The sequence below is a fragment of the Malus domestica genome, chromosome 07 (genome assembly GCF_042453785.1).
Source record: "Malus domestica chromosome 07, GDT2T_hap1".
Classification (NCBI taxonomy): Eukaryota; Viridiplantae; Streptophyta; class Magnoliopsida; order Rosales; family Rosaceae; genus Malus; species Malus domestica.
In genome coordinates, this window is record NC_091667.1 from 1,122,871 (window position 1) to 1,147,195 (window position 24,325).

At 36.4% G+C, this 24,325-nt stretch overlaps 2 protein-coding genes and 1 pseudogene across 3 annotated transcripts; 2 read left to right on the top strand and 1 right to left on the bottom strand.

Annotated features, from left to right (window-relative positions):
* The first annotated feature begins 3,098 nt into the window (after positions 1-3,098).
* LOC103409923 (nuclear transcription factor Y subunit A-4-like) lies at positions 3,099-8,575 on the top strand. Of its 2 annotated transcripts, XM_029105023.2 has the most exons (8): positions 3,099-3,272; positions 5,271-5,527; positions 5,734-5,849; positions 6,031-6,102; positions 6,810-6,974; positions 7,634-7,787; positions 7,839-8,031; positions 8,125-8,575. In XM_029105023.2, the coding sequence occupies exons 2-7, from the start codon at positions 5,284-5,286 to the stop codon at positions 8,015-8,017; spliced, it is 930 nt and encodes a 309-aa protein (XP_028960856.1). In that variant the 5' UTR covers positions 3,099-3,272; positions 5,271-5,283; the 3' UTR covers positions 8,018-8,031; positions 8,125-8,575. The 2 variants fall into 2 exon arrangements, with proteins under 2 accessions (XP_028960856.1, XP_070680391.1); XM_070824290.1 differs by having other exon boundaries at positions 7,634-8,031.
* Positions 8,576-10,049: 1,474 nt separating this feature from the next.
* Positions 10,050-12,656, top strand: LOC103438404 (UDP-galactose/UDP-glucose transporter 3-like; annotated as a pseudogene).
* A 358-nt stretch (positions 12,657-13,014) lies between these two features.
* LOC103438403 (carotenoid 9,10(9',10')-cleavage dioxygenase 1-like) lies at positions 13,015-19,107 on the bottom strand. Its single transcript, XM_008376955.4, has 14 exons — positions 18,728-19,107; positions 18,567-18,637; positions 18,441-18,455; positions 17,749-17,860; positions 17,574-17,673; positions 17,179-17,241; positions 16,694-16,804; positions 16,429-16,613; positions 15,893-16,031; positions 14,818-14,935; positions 14,641-14,742; positions 13,889-14,140; positions 13,468-13,579; positions 13,015-13,254 (listed from the first exon to the last, which is right to left on the bottom strand). The coding sequence occupies exons 1-14, from the start codon at positions 19,064-19,066 to the stop codon at positions 13,225-13,227; spliced, it is 1,749 nt and encodes a 582-aa protein (XP_008375177.4). The 5' UTR covers positions 19,067-19,107; the 3' UTR covers positions 13,015-13,224.
* Between the last annotated feature and the right edge of the window lie 5,218 nt (positions 19,108-24,325).

The following is a 24,325-nucleotide window of genomic DNA, read 5'->3' on the forward strand; positions in this document are numbered from 1 at the left end:
TTTTCGGACTCAAAAAAATTTATGGGTTCGCATTTTGTTCAGCAAACTAGCACCGAACTGGTTGGGTAGTGCACAGTCGAACAAAAAATTCAAAAAGCAAATGGGAAGACATTTGGCAGCTCCCTAGCTAACGTCAAGAAGAATGTTTGACTGCCCCTTCCGAAGGTGCATCTTCGGCAATTTTCCACCGAACGACAAGGATAATGTTTGATGCACTAGGGACGAACGTATTGCTCGACTGTCCATGTCTTTCTCGTCCAAAACCCATAAGCTTGCAATTTTATCTTTTACCATATTATTATTAGTCGCACATTTACAATTCAATCTCAAAACATAAGACTATGAATTTTTCTTATTAACAAAATGTATTTTCTACCATTTAGTACTACAATTTAATGATATTCTTCTTCATTTGTAAATAAGATGTCTTAGGTTCAATTCTTAGTAACAGCGAATTTGGACATACGATAGTATCTATACTAAGAGAAAATTGATGAGTTCAGTCTTACGATAAGCTAGCAATAATTTAGTTCAAATTCGCATTAGCGAACATCGAACCTAAGCATGTAGTAATGGTGATGACTGCTGAAGGTTCAACCAGGCAGATTTTGGGTGATGGGTACTTTTGTTTAATAACAAATATGGTTTTAAAATAAGATCTAGCTTTCCACCTAGTCATGGTCAATGGGTTTTCTCCTGTGGTCTTAGGCTATCTCCAGTCGTGGAGGCTAAATTAGACCTTAGTTATGTTTTAGTCATCTAAAAATACACAAGTAATCACTTTAGTACCTTACTTAATTATAAGTATACGCTACTAGATTCGACAGAACAATATCTATCTCTTCTAACATTGCTTTATCATTACATTTGAATCCTTGAAGAAGGTTTACCTAAGATCGGGTGTGTTTATGAGACAATTTCACATATCAACAAGAGTCTAAAAGAAATGTATTTTAATATCACATATGAGATTGTGTTGTTGATTTGAAATATTCAACGATCACGCCTTGTTTATCATAAAAATTGTTCTCGTCTAGTTAGAAAACAAAATCTCTCCGAATAGAAAAGGCCATACCTACCAACACAACATGTTCTACAAGACACGTGGGTGCCCATCAGATTCCCAAGTCCATTGCGTGGCACCAGTAGCACATGTTTTTGGCTGCTACCCTGGTTCGTTGGGTAAATGCTCAAGGCCTTTGGTGGACGAATATAATTAAAAGGGGACCCAACGTGGCCGGTTTGAGTAGTGAGACCCATGGGACACGCTGCTAGCCCGACACGTTGCGGTATTCATATAGCTACAAAAGAATGTGGATTCTCGCTGGATCTTCTTTGTAAAGATCTCGAAAATTTGTAAATTATGTTCGTTCATAGTACATCGTAATGTCAAAAATTATTTTAAATATTTTTATTTAAAATTAAACACAAATAATATTCGATAAAAAATAACTGCACAATATATGATAAACGAATACAATTCAAAGATTATGGGAATTCTCGCCAAAAGAATCCGAAGAGGATCATGTTGGGGTACAAAATCCCCGCTAGCCAGGCTTACAGACTTCTCTAAAAAAGAAAAAAGTTAGGGGAAAACCATCTATTTGGACTACATTATTATAATGTGCCATAAACATATAAAATAAATTCGGTAATTAAGCATTTAAATAATTTAATCATTAACATCTATATCTTATAGTTTACAAAATGATCCAAATAAATAGTCTTCTTAACATTACTAAAAAATTGGTTTTGTTTTTTAACTCATCATTCTCAATAATGATAGTGTTCACCATCCTATTTATCACTATCGGATAAATTAAATTTTAAAATTTGAGTTTATTCATTACACAAATTTTTAAATTTATACTCATCTAACAGTGATAAACCAGACGTCACTGATGAGCAAAAATATTTCTAAAAGAAACAACTTCAAGACATAAAAAATGGGGTGTGATATCCACACATACTATTTTACTTCTCACACACCTTTTTAATTTTCGACCATCAGATCGGATGAATTGAAGAAGATCAACTGACATAAATTATCAATGGGTGTATGAGAAGTAAAAGAGGGTGTGTGGATAGCACATCCCATAAAAAATACTTCTTGTTTATATTTTTTAGAGTGGGAAAATAGAATATCGTAAAAACCTTTACCTGCCTTTGCCTACTAGCTGGAGAGCAATAGGTGTATTGCCCAAATTACCCTTGCACTTATTTTAATCACCTTTTTTTTTCTTACTTGTATATGTAATTGCAAAAATTAAAAAGTTAAGAAAAATTGAGAAAAAACGATTATCCTAATTTTTTTCATACAAGTAACATTCCTATTCTGAAATACATTAAGAGAATGAGGCATTTGAACCTGATACACAATGAATTAAAAAAAAACTTAATTAACATAACAATCCACCACTTGTAAGTTGCAACAACAATCTTAAAAATTATGGAAAACTTGAGAATTTTTTTTTTAGACACTTAAAGAGTTTTCTACATATCTGCACCATTCATTTTATTAATTTCTCACTAATAGGAGAAGAGATTTGAACTCGCAAAGTTAGCCATTCAAGACAAATTAAAAAGAAAAAGAAATTGTTATAACCAATAAAAAAAGGTGATTCAACATTGCTATTTCCATTATTTTTTTATCCAGTTAATGAAAAGAATACTATTAAAGACAATGATATATTTAAATTAAGAGATGAAAGCATCGACGCAACTATACTAAACTGTTATATATGCAATGCTTGTTTGGATAATTCTAACAAAGGTGGCACAATCACAATTAGACTAAAATACAGTTAACTTATAATTATAAATAGTAAAACAAAATCTATTGCGACAAAGATTAAAGATTGTTGATGCATTATAAGAATTAGTTACTTAACATCTAACTCGTTATTTATTCGATAATTAAATTTATATAAAAAACAAAGAAAGAGGGAATTATAAGGTTAATTTGGTCAAGTCACCCAAACTTCTCTCTTCTTTATTGTCGTTTGCTTTGTCAAACTTTTCTTTATAGTTTAAACTAATAATTATTAATTTTATTTCCAAGAATAATATTTAAAAAAAATATATCATATTTTTAAACTGTCTCTGTCTGCTTCACCTTCCACTGTCTCTCTTAAGGTTGCAGAGAGAAGGAAGAGAGAGAGAGACAGAAAGCGAGAAGGAAGAGAGAGAAAATGAGACTTGCATCGACGACCTCCAATCCCTGAAATCAAAGCTTCTTCTTCGGGTTCCTATCTGCTACTTCGCCCACCACTGTAAGATTTTCCCTCCCAATTTTCCTCAAATCAATGTTTCTGCATGCTTGAATTCTTGTTTTTGTTAGAAAAGCTCCTTCTAATCTCTGTTTGGTCAGCGGGAAAATTGTGGAATTACAAAGAAAATTATATAAAGTTTCGAGCTTGGGGTTTGGATAATGAAAAGGGCTCTCAAGTTTCCACCTTTTTCCCTTTTTTTTTTTTTTTTTTTTTTGGTTTAGTTGCATTTTTGTTAAATTGAAACAAGGGGGGATTGCATGTATTGAAATTCCGGTGCCTAGATGTAAAAGGTTTTGAAAGTTTAGCCCGTTTAATGGAGTGAGACAGAATAAGGGTATTTAACATTTGTAAATTCGAAGCTGAGTTTAGAACACTGTTTACAATATCGGTATTAGTAGAAATATCCACTGGTTTTAGACGAAATATAAGAATTTCTTTAATATTTAATCGATATGTCGGAAATACTGACAAAATTGATTTTAACTGAAATTTAAAAGTCTATCTGATATGAGGTGAAGTTTAAACTTTACCCCTTTTTCATACCTTTCTCTAATTTTTTTTTATATTTCTAAATATCGACCGTATCAAAGAAAGTTTAAACTTCACCCTCTTTTCATATCTTTCTCTGATATTTTTAGATATTTCCAAATATCGACCTAATCAAAGAAAGTTTAAACACTGGTTTAGAACACATTTGAAGCTGTAAATTGCATTTGATTAAAGATATAATTGCATGTTAAGGACATACTTCCTTGTACTCGATGTCCCGAGTCCGAATCCCCCCCAACCCCAAAAATATTGTATCTTTAGGATGTCCAAGTTTGTGATTTGTGATTTGAATAGGCAGCGATATATACATGCGAATGTTGCATGAGCTTTAATATTTGTTTATGCATTACGTCTTTTACAGTAACTATATTTGCACAATTTTTCGTGTTTGTGCGTTAGTGTCTATATTTCTCAAGTTCATGATCGGAACTTTATGATAACCTTAAAAGAAGGGCTGGTTGCGATACCCCATCATGCCACATCAACTTTGTGCTACTAATATTTAGAGAGTATTTAAGAACCGGGAGTCTAAATTTTACTAGAGTTAGTACTTTCAGAAGAGGCCCGGGGTCATCAGAAATAGAGTCAGAGCGTCCCAACCCATTTCCTATGAGTCAATTGGGGGACATAGTTATAACAACTGATCCCTGCTAATGAGGGAAAAAACGCGCACCCTCTATGCTATGGTTTAATGGATGTGCGACGCCAGAGCTGAGCCTCCTCGATCGGATAAGCTAAGATAACCTATGATGGACATAGCCAAGATTGTTGTGGTGATTGGAAGAAGTGAGAGGAACACAATGTCTCGTTGCCTAGTAAAGTTGAAGGGGAAGTGCCATGCATGTAAACGGTTACATCTCAATTCACAAAGACCCGCCAATTGTTATGCGTGTGATTTTCTTCCTGTTGCAAGTGCCAATGCCAAAGAAGGGAGGTTGTGATCCCCAGAGGGGGAATCATAATATCTGTGAAGTAGGGAGGATTGTGAACCCCTGAATCACATTGGGTATGCAGTAGGAAGATCTGGAGCATGCAAATGACGCTTAGGAATCCAAATGTGAATTGGAGTTGACATTTTTGGGAGAGGCCTCCGGCTGTTACAACATTTGATTGATGTATCCTAGCTTTGTCCTTAAGAAGTTTCGTAAAAAGCTTATCAACTAGGAATAATATGATTTAAATGGAACATCAATCTTTACCATTATGTTCGAATTGTGTTGCTGAATTATTTTGTGATCCATTTACGTATTTTTTCAATTAATGAACGTTGGCGGTTTGGTTTCTTGCTTCAGATAAGATTTCTTGAATGTGCCCCAAGTGGATTTATGAATTGTAGGGGTTGTCGTTTCCTTTCTGCCATGACAGTTGATCAGTACTTTCTTTTGGTTTCTGTCCTCATCTTCCTTACTTTTGTTATATATGTTAAACCCATGCTTATATTCTTCTCAGGAGAAAGTGGTGAATGATGCCAGCTAAATCTAAAGATGAAGATCCGCATATAAAACAGGGTGCTCAGACACTGTTGCAACCTATTTGCTCCCAACCTTGGTGGCGTGGAGTGGGGAATGGTTCTGCATCATCTTTGGTGGATCACAGTAATAGTATGGTCATGAATGGAGCAATGCAGGCACAACCTAATGCTAGGCTGGACGGTGGTGTGGCCAACTTCCACAAAGAATTGCGGACTACAGTAGGATCACAGTCTGGTAGTTGCTTTTTAAATTATCATATCCCACGGGAAATTTCTTGTGAACTTAGTTTTCATATCTGGTGGATAAATAATTATCATCACGACTATGGACCACGTCTGCTCCACATCTTTCCCTATAACATTTATAGCATTCTATCTTCTTTCATATGTTCAGTCGACTGCTATAGACTTATGTGTTAATGTGAGTTTCCTTTTACTCAGACGGGAATAATGGAAGTGAAAACGAACATATCAAAAGCGTTTCGTCGTCAGTGGTTCCTGCATTGGGTGAACACGTGGATCCAAATTCACAAATGGAACTTGTTGGCCACTCAATTGTAAGTTCTTTCTCTTTTCTTCTCACATTCTATGCGTACAAACCTTACAACACACAGGAAAGAATCACAGACATACGAAGAACAGGAATCTGCATCCATTACCACTATAGGCGTCCAAATTTCTTCTGGAAAAATGTCTGCTGTTCACCGAGAAGGTTTACAAGTTTATTACACTGTGCAGGTTATGTCATCATATCCGTATTCAGATCCACAATATGGTGGGATGTTGACTCCTTATGGGCCACAAGCTATGGTACGCAATCTGCAGCTGATGATATTGTTTTAGTAGCATAAGTTGTATCTAAGTCGTCAGGAAGTCTTCACTCATCAATGATCTATGCCTGTTAATCGTAAATGTAGGATTTCCGTACTGCTCTTTTAAATGTGTTCAGAATGCAGGAGGAAATGAGATACATTTTCATATCAATAGGGTTCGATTAGACTACTATCCTAAACCAAACTCAAACTGCTATCTGAATTTGATAAATTCGTCAATGAAAAACCGACATCCACTTATCAATTATGGAGCAACCAAACAATTTCCTTGTGAGGACCATGATTAATAACGTAGATATATGATGATATATTATAATGAGAGACAATGAACCACCACTGTCTTGAGAGACGAATAATAATCAAACCATCCAACTAGAGAGAAAGGATGAATGAAAAAAGATGCCGGGTAACAATATGATAACATGGTGTCGGATAACTTGCAGTCCCACAGAAAGAACAATTTTCTTTAGAAGACTAGGTGATGCTCGGGATACCAAGTTATTTTTCTGTCTGGTATGGTACTATGTACATGTTTGGTCATCATTGTTGTAGTCAAACAATAGATGCAACTCTTTCACTTTCTTGTCTTGGATAAGCAATAGGATGAGTATATTTGTGATGCATTGAATTTAATGTTGAGAAAAGTTCTGGTTTCTTGTCTAATGGTTTTTAGCGTGTTGCCAGTTGCCTCCCCACTTCTATGGTATGCATCCTGGTAGAATGCCTTTGCCCCTTGATATGGAAGAGGAGCCTGTGTATGTAAATGCGAAGCAGTACCATGGTATTTTGAGACGAAGACAGTCACGTGCTAAAGCTGAGCTTGAAAAGAAACTTATAAAAGCTCGAAAGGTAAATGATTTCAATTTTTCGTTCTTCAAACTGCAGTAGAATTTGGTAGCATTAGACATCCACATATGTGTGGCCATTCTTACATTCATGGGGAGTTAGTTGGGTACAAGAAACCATCAAAGATGATGAAGTTTAATGAATATGTAGGTGGTCTGGATTTTATGGAAATAATCTAAAGTCTTTAAGGTGCAAACAAATATCATCTTCTCCCTTCAATTAATTATCAATTGATTTGATAATATTTACAGTCCCGGAAGTTGAAAATACGGAAAATATCTATAGAACACTGGTAAATTTGGAGATGTATTAGTGGAAATATTGGTAAATGTTGGTAAGTAGCAATCATATCTGACTCATTTTCACAGATGTGGATTTGTCCATGCATGTGAATTGGTGATATCAGACTAATATCAGCGATACTCTGAACGAATGTCTTTCATTCTGTTTTCATATTATCGCATACTTTTTAGAAACATATTGGTGGATATATAGATTTCGTCACTCCAGGCACATGCTTTAGAAATTGGGCTGTAAAGCCTTGACGATACGTGGTGGTTCCTTTAGGTCTTAAGTTCAGACAGCCACTTGATTTGATTCTTCTGCTTGGTAATTGATCCTTTATGGCTTGATTGACATATGATTTTATGTTCATTGTACAGCCTTATCTTCACGAGTCTCGACACCTACATGCATTAAGAAGGGCAAGGGGCTGTGGAGGCCGCTTCCTTAATACAAAGAAACAAGATGCCAATGACGAGAATTCCTCGTTAGAAAAAGGCATGAATTTGGATGGAAACCATTCAGCCCAATCCGCCAAATCTGGTTTTGAGTGCTGTCCAAATACCAGCAATGGGAATGTTGATTCCTCAAATGTCCAGCAAGACGGATCAGGTCCATGGTTCAGGACACACAACCACCACACACACTCTAATGGTAATGGCAACGATCATGGCCCATCATCAGCATACCCTTCCACGTTCAGTGACAGCAGGGAAAACATGCAGTTGAAAGGGTTGTCTCGTGGGGCCATTCCCAGTAAATGAGGTCCCTCTACGAGGTTTGATGCTTCTCTTGGCGGAGGTTTCAGTTTGTATGGCAAACCGTGTTATTATTTGTTCAGCATCTTGTAAACAGAGGTTATATCTTGCAGGTGAAGCTCAAGGCGTGCACGGTGTCTCTTGGGGGAAACCCGGCTGTGCAATGTCTCTATCAGGCAAATCATTCTTGGCTTTGGTTACTTTGTAACTGTTGGAGTGGTGCGGAAGTAGATAGGCGGCGGGGTGCGTGTCGTCTTCAGACTGCCATCACTTGTGCACTCGCTTCTGTTGTAGAAACAGTAAAGAAAGGCATCAGTTGGAAACTTAAAACCAGAAAATTAGTTGTGAACGTGTAGATTCTGAACACTGCAGTTGTGTTTCGATTTTCGAATGCGTGTGGTGACTTCGGTTTCGGACAAAATTTAGGGTTGTGGTAACTCTTGAAAAGACTATTTCCCTTCCCTGGAGGGGAGAATTTGATCTGTGTTTCTAAATGTAGCTATTGTTCTATCTTATGTTTGACTAATATCTGATTTCTCAAGGGTCCAACTACTTTCTGAGGCAGTATTGGTCTTGATTATTGTCTAATTAAGTATAATAGTCCACTTTAATTGTGCAAAAACCAAACTACTTTCTACACTTGTGAATAGAGGGAGCTGGGGTGTTTGTGTAAATTTAGCTTTAGGATGGGTGTTGTGAGTAAATTAAGTAGAGTTTTCTATTTTATAAAGTGATATTTTAAACTACTCTGAAAGCGATATTTTAAACTACTTTGATTTATGGAAATATAAGGGGTCAAACAACTCAAACTTGGTGCAAGAGGATAGATATAGATACATTAGCCCAACTAACTGACCTAATTCATTCAAAAATATTGAAAACCTAAATTCTTGGAAATTTTTTAAAGGTACATGGAATTGAACCAATATTGAAATAGAAAATTTAATAATTGTAAAAATCAAAACTTAATAATCGTAAAAATTCAAATTTAACGGCTAAAATGTTCGTAGGATCTAAATCTTAAAAAAGGCTAGCCCAATGTAAAGGATCTCCAAGGCATTGGAGCACGTGAGCCCAAGTCCAACCAAAACAAAAACCCTAACATGAACACCATTGTAATATAAAACCTCCCTCGCTCCGCCTCCCTCCCTCTTGAAAACCATGTTTCTGTCTGTAAAAGCTTGTGTCTTTCGACTTTTCAAATGAAGTTGTCTGGTTTAAGGATAATCATCGCACACAGAAACGTCCCGGTGAAGAAAAATTTAGTAATCTGAGGAGGATGCATGAAATTTGAATAAAAAATAATGGTTGGTGCTCCCTTTCTGCATAGAGGTTGAGGAGCCACTTTTTTATTCCTTTCATGCTCTCCAGGTTGAAACCAGGCTTTCCTGAGGGATTTTCTTTCTTTCTTTTTTTTTTCTTCAAAAGTAATGCTTAAATATTAGATATTTTGGGTTCTAAAAACATTGAATCATATTTTGTTTGAGGTCTTTTAGTTTTTTATTTCAACATTTTCCTGTTTTTATGCTTTTTGGTTTGCTTGTTCATTATATTTGGTGAGCTTGATACAAGAAATGGTAACCAGAAAAAGGCAAAAACAAAAACAAATGTGTATGAGATGGGTTTTAATTCTTGCAGAAAGAAAGTAATGCTTATATGAATTGCATATTAACACAAGGGTAATGATAAGAAATTTCTAAATTAAATTTTGTACACAGGACGGTGTGAATGTTGATTATTAAAAATATTAATTAATGTGTTTATTTTTTATTAATTACATATTATTTTATTTATTAATTTAATTAAAATTTTAGTTTTTCTAATATTATCTGATTATCAATTAAAATTTTGTAAGATTAATATTTTAACTCTCTAATTCAACTGAATAAAAATAAAAATGATATACTATTCAATAATTACATGAACACATTTGTTAATGAAAAAAAATAGATTGAACAAAATTTACTGTTTTTTAAGTAAATCTCAGAGACAAATAATAATAACAGCCCTATTTAAAAATTCATAAAAAAAAAAAATTGTTACACACTTCGCCATCTCTGTCAAACGCTCTCGGGTCGGGAATCCATTTTCAGAGAATCTGCGAGAATCACAAAATCCAGTTCGTTATAGCAACTGCGATTGAAGTGATTGAGGCAGGGGATTTGGTGGGCTCAAATGGAAGCTCACGGGTCGGGGCTGCGGCGCGTGTTGGTGTTCGGCTTCTGTGTCGTCGGAATTTGGGCTGCCTATATTTACCAAGGCGTTCTTCAGGAAACTCTGTACGCCTTCACTTTCTCTGCATTTGGGAATTTCCCAGATCGCGCACCCCCTTTTGGGATTCTTCAGCTCCTTAAATCGTCTTCGAAAGTTTCAGACTTGATTGTCGACATTAATCGAAATTGGTGATGTCTTGATCTTTGTTTTTAGGTCCACGAAGCGATTCGGGCGAGATGGGCATAGGTTCGAACACCTTGCATTCTTGAACTTGGCTCAGAATGCGGTCTGTCTATCTGGTCATATATAAGTAAAGCTTCAATCTTTCTCTGAAAACCTTGAATTTCTTGTAATGTTGATTGATTTGAGCTGAAAAATGAAATTGGGAGGATGGTAATATTGTCATTTGGTTCTTTTGAACAGTGATAAAGCTTTGGTCTAGCAGTAATGCTGGAGGCGCTCCGAAGTGGACATTCTGGAGTGCAGGGATTACTAACACGATTGGACCCGCTATGGGGATCGAAGCGTTGAAGTACATCAGTTACCCGGCTCAGGGTTGCGTTTCAATTCTCGATTTGATCATGTAACTTTTAACTCTAATGGGCAGCATTAGAGAATATGGTTATGGATACAGGAAGAATTGATGATTATGTGCCTTAGTTCTAGTTAACTGGATCAGATTTTCTTACCGGTCTAATGAGCTAGGAAATCTACGATTGTCGTAGATGTAATGGAGTAGTTTGATTTCCTCTAGATAAACTTCATTGGCTAAAAAAAATGTTTAGGGACCCATTAGTTTTGGAGCAAAAGGTCCATGTAGCCAATAACATTAGTATTTTTTGGATAAATTCTTATTTGAGTTTGATAGGATGTTGAATTGGTTGTTTAAGGGATGATAAGAATAGTTTTTTGTGACAAGTTTCGTTTTTTATATTTATTTTTGGAGTAAATTCCAAATAATGGATCTATAGTTTTTGGATATTAAAGCTGTTTTTTTTTTTTTACTTGCAGGTCTTGGCAAAGTCCTAAAAAATGATTCCAGGTCATTATTTACGATTATTTTTCCATTTCTTACTAATGCAAGCATGTTACTCTTATAAGTTCAATTAAGATTGTGAACTATCATACTGATTAGATTGCCTTTGCATTTGTTAAATAAATAAGAAAAAAGAACCATATTATTGTAATGGGGACTTGATAAATGGTTTATAGTTACGTGTATGCAGTGATGCTGATGGGTACTCTAGTCTACGGCAAAAGATACAGCTTTCCTGAATATGTTTGTATTCTTCTTGTCGCCGGAGGAGTATCCATATTTGCACTCTTGAAGGTGAGGGATGGTGTGGGTGTGTGTGTTTATTGAGAATGGAACAAGAATGAAATAATTCTTATCTTTTGTCTTTCAATTTTCCTTATAAATTGTTCCTGATAAATTTCATGCTACCCATACTGATTTTGTTGCTTTATCTTATGTTATTCCATATGGGTCGATTTCAGACCAGTTCAAAGACTATTAGCAAGCTGGCACACCCAAATGCTCCCCTTGGATACGGACTATGTTTCCTCAACCTTGCTTTTGATGGATTCACAAATGCTACCCAGGACTCGATAACTGCAAGGTATACTTCAGAACATCATCATCCTTCTTCGACCATTGAAATACTGGTTCATTTTCTGCAATTCACTCACAGGAATCTCGACATTATTTAAACCATTTGTCAACATTTTGCAAATCCCACCCCATATTATCTGTTGTTGACTGTATGAAAATCAGCTTGGGCTTTAAGATCACTCGAGGGAATTGTTGCCGATAGGAATAAATTTATGAAATTGATGTCAATCCATCTATATATGTGAAACGATATACAATTCAGTCTTAAATATTATTGCTTTTGTTTTTGCTTAGGTATCCAAAGACGAGCGCTTGGGATATAATGTTGGGCATGAATTTATGGGGTACCATATACAACACGATCTACATGTTTGGCTGGCCTCGTGGCAGCGGATTTGAGGCAGTCCAATTCTGCAAGCAGCATCCAGAAGCGGCTTGGGACATTTTTCTCTATTGTCTCTGTGGTGCTGTTGGACAGAACTTCATTTTCCTAACCATAAGTCAATTTGGTTCCTTAGCTAACACCACCATTACCACAACCCGCAAGTTTGTAAGCATCGTGGTGTCTTCGGTGCTGAGCGGCAATCCCCTGTCAACGAAGCAATGGGGATCAGTTGTCATGGTATTTTCCGGGCTGTCGTATCACATATACCACAAGTGGAGGAAATTGCAGAGAGCGCCACAAAAGAGAAAGCCAATGTAACCACAATTAGTTTTTAACCACAATTAGTTTTTAACTTATATTCAAACGCCTTGCAACATTTGTAATGTAATTGGATCGAACCTTCACATCTATAGATAACCCACAATTTTTCCTCATTTTGTGATGACTTGGTACCCTTTTAGGCTTTTAGCCATCTCTCGTTGTATACCCCTCTTTTAATACGGTAAAAAAGAGGTATACAACAAGAGGTGGATAATTAAGATTTGTAAGCTACAATCACAAGAGGAGAGACTAAAATTAACCACTTAAACATGTTGCTAACAAGTTTGACTGCAATCAACATTGCAATCATTAAAATTGACAGACGAAGGAGTTGGTGTTATTTTAGGTGCGGTAGAGTTATAGTTCTCCAATCACTTTTCTTAATTCTCCATCATCTAATATAACACCAATTCCGTCCTCCAGAAAAAAGGAACCCTATGCGAAAAGAAAATGAATATGCCTCCAAGCATATAATCAACATAATTAAGATGGTATAGGTATTGCTATGTGACCCACTGATTCTTTTTGTTCAAAGTAATTAAAACACCATCCGGTAGTTTAAACACAGAGGTGTATACATTATTTATTGGTGTACATGTGGAGTAGACCGCCTACACGACAACAGGTTCAGTTTACGCTGGCGTGCCTTCCCCTTGTACGTTCTAACAATGATGAATAATTTTAGAGCTTTGCTTGTTCTTGCAGTTGCTCCTGTTCAAGAAACCGTAATTTTGATCAGAAGCGCGCTACCAAGAAAAGGAATACTAGAGTAGGAGAAAGAAACATAAACGCAAGGAAGGTGGTTTTGAGTCAAATTAAATCAAGTTAAACTGATCTGCATCCCAATCTGTGTGAATAAGTGCATTGATGCAGAATGAAGGAAAGATTAAAGTGCATCTTCGGAACAATTGAAGTGGCGCTGACCTCTGTCACGAAGAAGGCATGGAAACCATATGGAACTCTGTGTGGCAATTCCACGACTGCAACGGGCTCTGATGACATTGTCTTTGCATCAACTACATGAACTGCTGATTTTCTGCATGATTAAAATGCAAGTTTAGATTGCAGTCTGTCCTCAAGAAGATTGAACTGCACATACACGTCACTGCATAACCGGTTTACTCAGCTTCAAAAGCATGAGCACGGAGAGCTAAAAGAAACTTATAATTTGGTTTATAAGGAATGAATACATGAATCACATAATTTCAAGCATTTTGACTTTCCCAAAACTGAGGACACGCCATTATATAAATAAGAGATAGATATCGGGAACCATAAGTCTATAACTTAATTAACAATGTAAGAGATATCCAGCGGAATAAAAAGAATAGTCTGAGAATAGTACCCAGTGTTCTCGTCATGAACAAAGAGTATTAAGTAGCCATCATCTTCTTCAGAAGTAACGCCAGGAATACGAGGGACAAAAATAGCTTCAGAACCAAATCTGCCAGGTCCCAGGTCATAGAGGCCTTGGACATTTCCTCCAACCTCAATTTTTGTTTTTCCGACCTCTGGTTCAGCATGCAAATCAAACTTGGCTACCCCTGTAACCTTGGCAATGCTGTCTAGTAAGGTTCCGTACACATAACGCTGCTTCCTGATTTCACACAAGTTAGTTGATCAAAATAAGTAAACATGAATGTTACAGTAGCTTTCGAAAATGATGGTAACGGTACCAAATGAAGATAAGGTGCCGTGCCACAAGACATAGAGAGCATGAAAGCTAAAGGCCCATTTGATAACAATTTAGCTTTTAGTTATTTTATTTTATTTTTGAGCTAGAGATATTGGAGAAATATGTGTGAGAAATTAGGGATATAGAAGAGCGGAGGAAGAATGGCGGGAGAGATGTATAAAGAACAGTACACAATGAAAACTAAAATAAAAAACCAAAACAATTTCAAGACTTTGTTTTGTTCATTCTTCTTTGTTTCTTCCACTCCCTCCAACCATCCTTCTTCATCTCTTCTTTCCCCCATATGCTTTTCCCATACCTTAAACACTAAATGTGAAAACTAAAAACTGAAAGCAAAATGGTTATCGAACATGCCCTAAAAGAACATTAGGCAGCTCCCAGGGAAAGGAATATGTGCATACCTGCCAGTGTAGCTCTCATTCACCCTGGGAAAATCTACAGCCGATTCTGATAGTTTCTTTTGGGATGCTAGACCAGTTTTCAAGTTGAATCTCATCTCGTACCTGAAAATAATTAATACAGTCAGAAGCACCATCTCTTGAGAAATCAAGTTAGCGATATCTGTCAAAATCTCTTACAGCTCATTTTTGAAGTTTTCAAGCTTTTCTTTGACAGACCCATTGACCATGTCCAAATCAAGATTATCAAGCCGGCATGTGATTAAAACAACTTCATCCCCCTCCTCCCAAGCATTAGCTACATAAAAGGAGAACAAAAAAATGGCAAGCCTTCAGAATGTAGATAAGAAAAAACTTTAAGAATAGCTTACTCACAAACCATGCAAGATCATAGATATTAATAGTTGAACCAATCGACATTAACCATAAGTTATACATTTGTACAAATATGCAGTCATAAGTTGGTTAGTTAAGTTCCGGGATTGAACGGTACTAACTAACAGAGCCATTTCACAGTACATGAACAGATGTAATGGTTGATCAGTAATTCTTCAGTAGACGGGAATCGGAGAAGAAAATTTCTCTCCTAGTCAGCATTTGATGTGAGTCAGGGATGCAGACAAAATAGAACTTAATCAAAGGGGGCTAAAATAACTTTTGTACGCCTTGATGAGTTCAGAAGGTCTGAAACTTTAGCTAGAGGAATTCAAGTATAATCTGGAACTGGGAGTTAGATCAGTACTACTCTGTGAAACCAAGAAGAAAAACTGAAGTAACAAAAAGATCAATGGAACAGAAAGAAAAATAACAAAAGTTATAGATAGCTGGTAGGATTTTTGCAGCCTGAATCAGACAGGCGGTATGCATAAGAAAGACCTGGTAGGCATAAAACTACCTAGAGCATATTGGTTTGAACCCAACTGCAAGTAGCAAGGAAAAAAAACTGCCAAAGCAGCAAGGATACAGGGCTCAATAGATACCACCATAAAACAAATTTAAGATTTTCAGAAAAAAGGATTAAAAGTCGCAACATTTTTTAGCAGAAAGTGATCGCACTCCTCACATGATAATTCGTAGTAATGCCTCAAAAGAAGGATAAAGCATAGGAACTTATTTAAGAGTGTCTGCTGTGCTTCACCAATTAAATTTTAATAGCATGTGGGTATTTTTAATATATATTTAACTGATTGAAAAACAAATACTTGTTTCAAAGACACTGTTTTCTTGCACTAAGATCGGAAGCAAATATGCTCACCATTATGGAAAATGAAGCAATTTGGAAGCTCGAACCATCTGATTAGCGACTCATTCTTTGCATACCGTGGAAGTAAACCAAAGCGAGCTATTTTTGTTTGATCAAATGTGAATATAAACTTTTTTTCCTTCACCATTTCCTGAAAAAATGAAAAATAATAACATGTTCAATTTCATTATAATGTGATTGTTTAATGCTCAATAATTATTGTTAAGTTATCCATTGATCCAAAACTTCAGTGGAATGGAAGTGGTTAATGCCACTCAATGTTCATGAACATTTGCAGGCTTATATGTATGAAATCCAAATTAGAGGATCAACACACTCGAACACAAACCCATAGCACGTAATGTTGATCTAAAAACCAAGAATGCATAGAAAAACCAAGAATTGGTCCTCCTTATTTTCCACTTCAACCTCTTTTCCTTTGCCAATGACTGGTTGGAGATTGCTTGGTTGGTAAGTGTTCATACTTATTGGTAAAATTAACCATTTATATAACGGGTGTTCTATAACTAGTTGAAATAATTTCATACCTTTGGTTTGAAGATCAGGGGGAGATCCATGAAAATTGCATAGTTCTCAGTAATTGCAAAATCATGCATCATGACGGGGTCTGCTATTGTTATCGGTATAGGGTCATGCATGAAACCATCCTTTGAAATAACTCTATAAGTGACATATGGCGGTGCATGTGAGTAGCCAAAGGTAAACATCTCACCTGCATTATGTACTTCATAAGTTGACTGGAAAATTTCCTTATAAGGCTGAATAAGTACCTTTTTATGAGAATGTACTTACCAGTGACTGGGTCAACCTTTGGATGAGCAGTGAAGGAATGTGTCAGTCTCTTGTCATAATCCAGCAAGCCAACTGTTTGCAGATCTCCATCTTCCAAAACTTTGAGGACATCTGCATAATGCAAAATAAACAATTCCGTTTACAAACTAGGAATAAACAAGAGTACCAATATGTTTGAGTCGCACAAAGATATATGGGCAACACAAATTGTTCCTATTTCATTGCCAATGCTACATAAGTAATTTCAGTTCCACTCTAGAAACAGAAAAAAGTACTAATATGTCTTCGTCCCACAAAAGATATAAGAGGCAATAGAAAGGTTGCCATTTCAACCTTTTCTTTTTCTCAACCACAAAAACCATATATCTATATGGCATCAAAAGAAGTTGTGCAGTCCAAGAACAAGTAATCTTTTCATCCCAATAGATTCTCGAATTGATTAAAATTGAAAAGTAGATGCAAGAAAATGGGTGAGTTCTGCTTACAAGGTTTATCTGCCTCTGAAAGAGCTAGAAGCTTCCCATGGTGATATACGAGAGCTGTGTTACCTGGAAGTGCAGAAAACAGTTAGTTATGTTCACTGCTTCCTTAGGCAAGTAAAAGGACATGCTTTCCTCATTCGCCAGGATTTCAAGGATAAATTTAAGAACCATGTGCCCAATTTTCACATCCGGACATGTCCATGCATCTATAGTGTGGTGGAGGGCTCACTAGAATTAGAATCTACAAAGATCAGTGACCAAAGGCATTAAAGCCAATGAGTTGTTGCAGTTCCGACATTAACCTTAAAACAGGATAATGCATGAAAAACTGCTTTCAAAATTGTACATAAAATAAAAGAAGTTGTGGTTAAAATACATTTTGCGAAGAACACCTTTACCTGTCCCATTTCCATAAGACATATCAAATATTTTCAGTTTTGCTCTTAGCATTTGCAAGTTCACCATGAATAAGCCAAAAAACCCCTTAAGGTCTCCAATCTGGAAATGAAACATTGAGGAACGTAAGAATAGGACGTGTATGGCACAAACTTAAACTAAATTGCAATGACATACCTTCATAAATTTAGCACCTCCAAAATATTCTTCTTGCTTAAGACGTGACGTCCTAACGTAGCGAGATACATAAGTTGCTTTGCCATCTTTGATGCGCATACCATGAACCATACTGCAAAATGTTAAAAATTACATATATAGCTTTACCTGCTTTGTCCAATTTATATTATACTAGACACAATTACAGGAACCAAGGAATTGTCTAACTTTTTATAATTTAAAAAGCAGGATAGTTGAAAAACTTAATGCTGAGTCGTAAAATAAATCAATGAATGTAGTATCAGAAATGAAGGTGTATAGACAATCAACTAGGACATGCTGAAAAACAGTTGCATATTTCACCAAATGCACCGAGAAACAGTTCTCCGAAAAGAATACCTCATGAAAGTAAGCAAATAATACCTAACCATACCGATGCAGAACACGACGGAGATAAGGAGAAATTAGGGAGTACTGAAGCATAATTAGCCACATTTCACAATAGCAAGAAAAAGAAAAGTCTTATAGTGAATCCTATAACAGAAGATACTCTTTCAGTATTCCCCAGACTGATTCAGTCGATTTACCAATTCAGCCAACGACACGAATATTGGAGATTGAATTCAATAACATAATCACCTTACAAACAAATTGTTCAGAACTTGAATTCAGAATTCAAATAATGATGTAATAAAAACAGGGGAATCACTCACCCATCTCCATCAAACCTGCAAAGATAGCAATAAAGAACATCAGCACAAAACCAGATGACTATTCTTTGAAACATTATTTCCAAAAACTAACAGAGACCCATAAAGGGAGATGGAGAATAGACATACCAGTGATATCCAGCAACTGGTGCAAACTTTGGGTTGGGCCCCACCCTGACAAACTCTCCATTCAAGCACTCCTGCAATTCATATATGGCATAGAACATGACAATTGGCAATTGAGAGAGAGAGAGAGAGAGAGAGAGAGAGAGAGAGAGAGAGAGAGTTACAGGAAGATGGCCGATGACAGGGAGGTTGGTGGTGGGAGGAGTTTCATCAACCACCGGAGCAAAGTTGCCGGCGAGGTAGTGGTGAGGCTGAGAAGAGTCGTACATCCACTTCACAATCAGCTTCTCCATCAAGTCCACGACTTTTGAAGCATAACCCTTGTTGGGTTTTGGGTTGGGGATCACTATGCCGCTGCCCTTGAGCTGCTGCTTCTCGTCGCTAACTTCGACATCCGCCATTGCTGTCTGGTTTCTGGTCCTTGGTCGGAGCCAGTGGGTGAGCCAGTCTGTGTGGTGGAAACGGACCAAATGATGAAGTGGTAGGCGGTTTTTTGATCGCATGTTGTTGTCATATTTCGATTGGAGGAATTTTTGTTGGTAATGGCAGTGCCACGTTTAACGCTTTGTTGTGGTATGTGGGAAAAAACAACAGTTCCGAGTCTGAGATAACTTTATAAAGATACTGTGCCTCAAACTGTAAAGATGCTGCCGCTACAAGAAAGTACAATAGTGGCAGCTAATCGAGTTGGCGTATGTCAGATTTGAGTATAGATGATTATTACGAAATTGTATCTACTTTTTATTTATATATATGAGAAATGTTAAGGTGATTTTGTCAAAAGCGGATGAATAATGTTTTTGACACAATTTTCGTATCAGTATTATAAAATATTATGCTAATAATATGTGATGGTAGAGAGTCTACCGAGAGACTCCCTTCGAAAAATCTCCTTAACATTTTTCTATATATGTGCATATATATATATATATATATATATATATATATATATATATATTTACACAAAATTCATCAGCCCACCTTCGTACAAAAAAAAAAAAAAAATCATCAGCCTAGAGTGTGCTTTAAAATGAATTATATTGTATGGGTTTATTGTTATACTGACGTCATGTGCTAAAAGATAAAGATACGTAATGCATTAAAAGTTATAGTTTATAAAGATATCACTCTTTGACAGGTTTTTAGGACACCAAAGAATTTGAGAAAAACTCTCGAATTTGATTAATGATATGATAAGATTAATAAAATACAACACTAAATGTTGTTAACCTCAACAAATCCTAGCTCTAAACATGGAAGGAACTAAACAAATAACAAATTATAAAAAATAAAATATAAAAAAATCCTAAAATATTAAAATGTCGTTTGATCTAAAAACATTGAAACTTGGCCAAATTATGTGTACAACAGACACACCAAATGAAAGTTACATTAATCCGAACAACTTAAAAAGTCCAAAACATTCACTTTGGGAATATGCTAGCAGCAAATAATCTTTTAATTCTTGAATCACCACTTCCAATCACTTTTCTTGATTAAATGCCACTTCATTCTTTTAATTTTTCCGCACCTAAAATAACACCAGTCATTCGTCAATATGTGTCATTTTTTGTCTACATATTTTTATTTTATTGACACAAAACATCACGTAACGGTGTACCCGTATCATATAAGTTGTTTTTCCTTTGCTCAACAGCTCAAGTATCCCATGGCTTAACCCTCACTTAACCATGTTAAATTGAGAAAAAAAGTTAAAAAGTTAAAACCTAAAAATATTAGGAAAACCCAACCAACGAACTAATGCTTCTCCATCCATTCCAAGTCATCAGCCACCCCATCCCGCCGATAGCAAGCAATCTCCTCGTCGCCGAAAAACCTCCTCTCTCTCATTCCTTTCATTATTTTAGATCAAATTTAGATCTAAGAAACCACCAACTCGCTTGCATCCATGGACATCATTAATTGTCCTTGGTTCATCTAGGAAATTGCATTTTAAGACTTTTCCATTGTTCGTATATTGAATTCTTCCGTTTCTAATGCACAATATCGGCCAGCTGCTTTATCGAAATATGAATTGAAAAGATCCATACCAATGAAATTAATCTACTTAGGTATGCACGTGGCGGATTGCTTAGGGATCCATTGTGTTTTGGGTTCCAACCTCCCCATTCCATTAATCTAAATTGGAATAGAATGACGTTGTAATAATGGACCTAGTTGGTTAACGTAGTTATACGAGGACGTATTTTATCCTCATATATTTTATCGTATTTCTTGGCATTTTTGGATAGAGCTCGATCTTACAAACGCGTAGGCGCAAACCGTTTGTGAAACGAAGTTATAACGAATGAAGTTAAGGGCAAAATGGTAATCTAATTATTAATCTAGAAGACTCCATGTTTGTTTGAGAGTGGGTATGGTGCCACGTGTGTGGCTGAGATTGAAAGAAAAGAAGAGAAAGGAGAGAGGGTTACCAATCGGGAGAAGGGGGAGAAGGGAGGACAATCAGAGAAAAAGGAAAGGAGGGGAAATGAGAAGGAGAGAACCGGCCAACCCGGTTTCTCCACCCAACCCGGTTCCTTGACCCTGTTCTATCTCCTCCCTCCGATGTCCGTTGGAGGTGATTTCGATGTCTATGAAAAGCTCTCGGTAAGCCCAACATCCCTGTGGTGATAGATTTCCATATTTCTTAGCCAATTTTACAAATTGAGGCCACAAACCCAAGGTCGTTCCGGCGGTTTTCTCCATTTTCCAGTGATTCCAACAATGGTTACCGTGGATTCCCACCACCAATAGACTTCCCTCAACCCCAGGAATAAAGCCCAAGCAATGGTTGAGGCGTTGGGGTTCGAATGAGGGCAAATCATATAGAACCCATTCATAGGGTTCCGACAGGATCGAGGGTGATTTGAGGTGTTTTCCAGCCGAATTAGACTTCGGCCCAGGTATGAAAGTTGTTTCTCTCATTGAACTCTATTTGCTTGTAAAATTTGGTAAATTTTTGGAGTTCGTCAGAAAACTGGGTTCTGTTCACCGGAAACCTGCGCGAGCGGTGGCGCGTGGTTTGAGGGCCGATGTTGTCTTTTTAAGCTAATTTCAGTATTTTGAATCCATATATGTTTTGCATTTGGTGTGATTCATTTGTTAAATACAATATTGAATATTTTCCTCCACTTAAATATTTTCTGAAATAGATTAAAAATGAATTGTGAACTACGATTGGCTTTATCCTTCAAAATGGTACGTAGGCAGTCTAACGAGAAGTTAGGTGTAGCCATAAAATAAACGAGATTAAATTTTAGTGGAAAATCGTCAAATAAAGAAGTGTTAGAATGATTATTAACATAAAAGGTAACAATGACATTTTAGGCCTACCACTAAATGTAAATTCCGAAATAAATTGGTGGGGCATTACAAATGATCCAACCTTACAATATGCGATATTATTGAGTTGTGGATGTAAATTGCGAATTGCATTCATATTTCATTATTTTATAAGTTCTATGTGTATGAAGGAATTTATGTAGAATGCATATATTGTGAATCATCATGAATTGAATTGAATTAAATGGGAGTAGGAAAATTTTAAAATATCGTATTCATGTTATAGCTTTGAAGATGAGCACTTGATTAAAGTCTCGGATTAATCTTGAATTGGGTTGATATTATGTTATGCATTATGAAAATGTTGAACATTAAGATGATTGTGAAATTGTGACAAGTAGATGGAAAAGTTGTATTATACCTGTGCAATTGAGAAATGTTGAATTGAGCGAAAACGGCCCATGGATGTTGATTCGGGCGAAAAGGCCCGTGGAATGTGGAGGAATGTTGGAATGGGTAAAATGACTTGTGGAATGTGAGAAATGGATGAGTGGGCATAAAGACCCAATGTTTATGGGGAGAAGCTCCAGGTGTGGGTTGCGAGAATGAATTATTGAAGTGATAAAAATGTGTGATGTGTATTGGCTAGGTATATTACAATATTTTCCAGTCTACTAGTCATTGATTGGGATAAAAGAAAAAGGTGATGAAATCATTATTTTGTTAATGATGATTATGGCTAGAAATTTTAAAATCTTATGGCCAATGATTGTGGTTATTATGCTAGTATTTATCTAGCCAATGGTAGATGTGGTTTGATAATTTGGTATTTATTTAGCCAATGAAGATTGAGGCTTGATGTTTATTTTGCCAATGTGTAAGGCTAGAATTTCTGATATTTATTCTGCCAATAAATGTTGCTGGGAATCTGAGTATATGGGTGAGAATCACGATGATTTATTCGTTGATTTATTTATTTTGAGCTTGAATAAATTTGTAGACTAAGGTTATGATTTTATTCACTATAAATGGCATGGTGGGAGTAGTTCTAATCCCTTTTCGTTAATCGATGGTAGAAATCACGAGGACGAGATTTATTTTAATGGGGGTCGAATGGAATACCCTGAAAAATTGTAAGTATATGATAAGATATTCATATTTATGAATATGTGGGCAAAATAGGGAAATGAATCAATAAATAGTTAAGAATATTTCTGTGGGGAAATGTGAAATCCCGCTTCAGAATTTTATTATTATTTATGTTGTATAATTTTTCATTAAGCGGAAAATAACGAAAATGGCCCTAGTTGGTTAACGTAGTTATACAAGGACGTATTTTATCCTCATATATTTTATCGTATTTCTTGGCATATTTGGATTAGGCTCGATCTCACAAACGCGTAGGTACAAACCGTTTGTGAAACGGAATATAATGAAGGAGTTATTAATGAATGAAGTTAAGGGCAAAATGGTAATCTAATTATTAATATGGAAGACTCCAAATTTGTTGGAGAATGGGTATGGTGCCACGTGTGTGGCTGAGATTGAAAGAAGATAAGAGAAAGGAGAGGGGGTTGCCAATCGGGAGAAGGGGAAGAAGGGAGGACCAATCAGAGAAAAAGGAAAGGATGGGAAATGAGGGAAGGGAGAAGAAGAGAACCAGCCAACCTGGTTTCTCCATCCGACCCAGTTCCTTGACCCGGTTCTATCTCCTCCGTTCGATGTGCGTTAAAGGTAATTTTGGTTTCTATGGAAAGCTCTTGGTGAGCCCAACGTCCTTATGGTGATAGATTTTCAAAATTTTTTAGCCAATTTTACAATTCGAAGCCACAAACCCATGGTTGTTCCGGCGGTTTTATCCTTTTTTCTGATGATTCCGACAATGATTACCGTCGATTCCCACCACCAATTGACTTCCCTCAACCTCAGGAACAAAGGCCCAAGCAATGGTTGAGGCGTCGTGGTTCGAATGAGGGCGAATCAAGGAGTACCCATAAAATAAACGAGAAGTTAGATGCAGCCATAAAATAAACGAGATTAAATTTTAGTGGAAAATAGTCAAAGAAAGAAGTGTTAGAATGATTATTAACATAAAAGGTTACAATGACATTTTAGGCCTACAACTAAATGTAAATTCCGAAATAATTTGGCGGGCCGTTACAACTTTGTGGCCTTTTATGTGGATAAGAGACAAAGCCTTGTTGGAATGGCAAGTAACGCCATATTTTACCACTTTTTTTTCACTCCAAAACCAAACGAACCTCCCCATCCCTCTACTTGTACCCAAACACACCACGCCAATTATTAGGTGATGCCAATTACAAGTACTCATACTTGTTCTTCACCCCCACAACTCTTACTTGCACTTCACCCCCACAAACCTAAATAGACGCAAATCCCACATCTCTTAGGCTCTTACCACCACAACCCATGCATCTTAGTTGCTCTCCTTTCCTGTTTTCTTACCCAAACTCCTA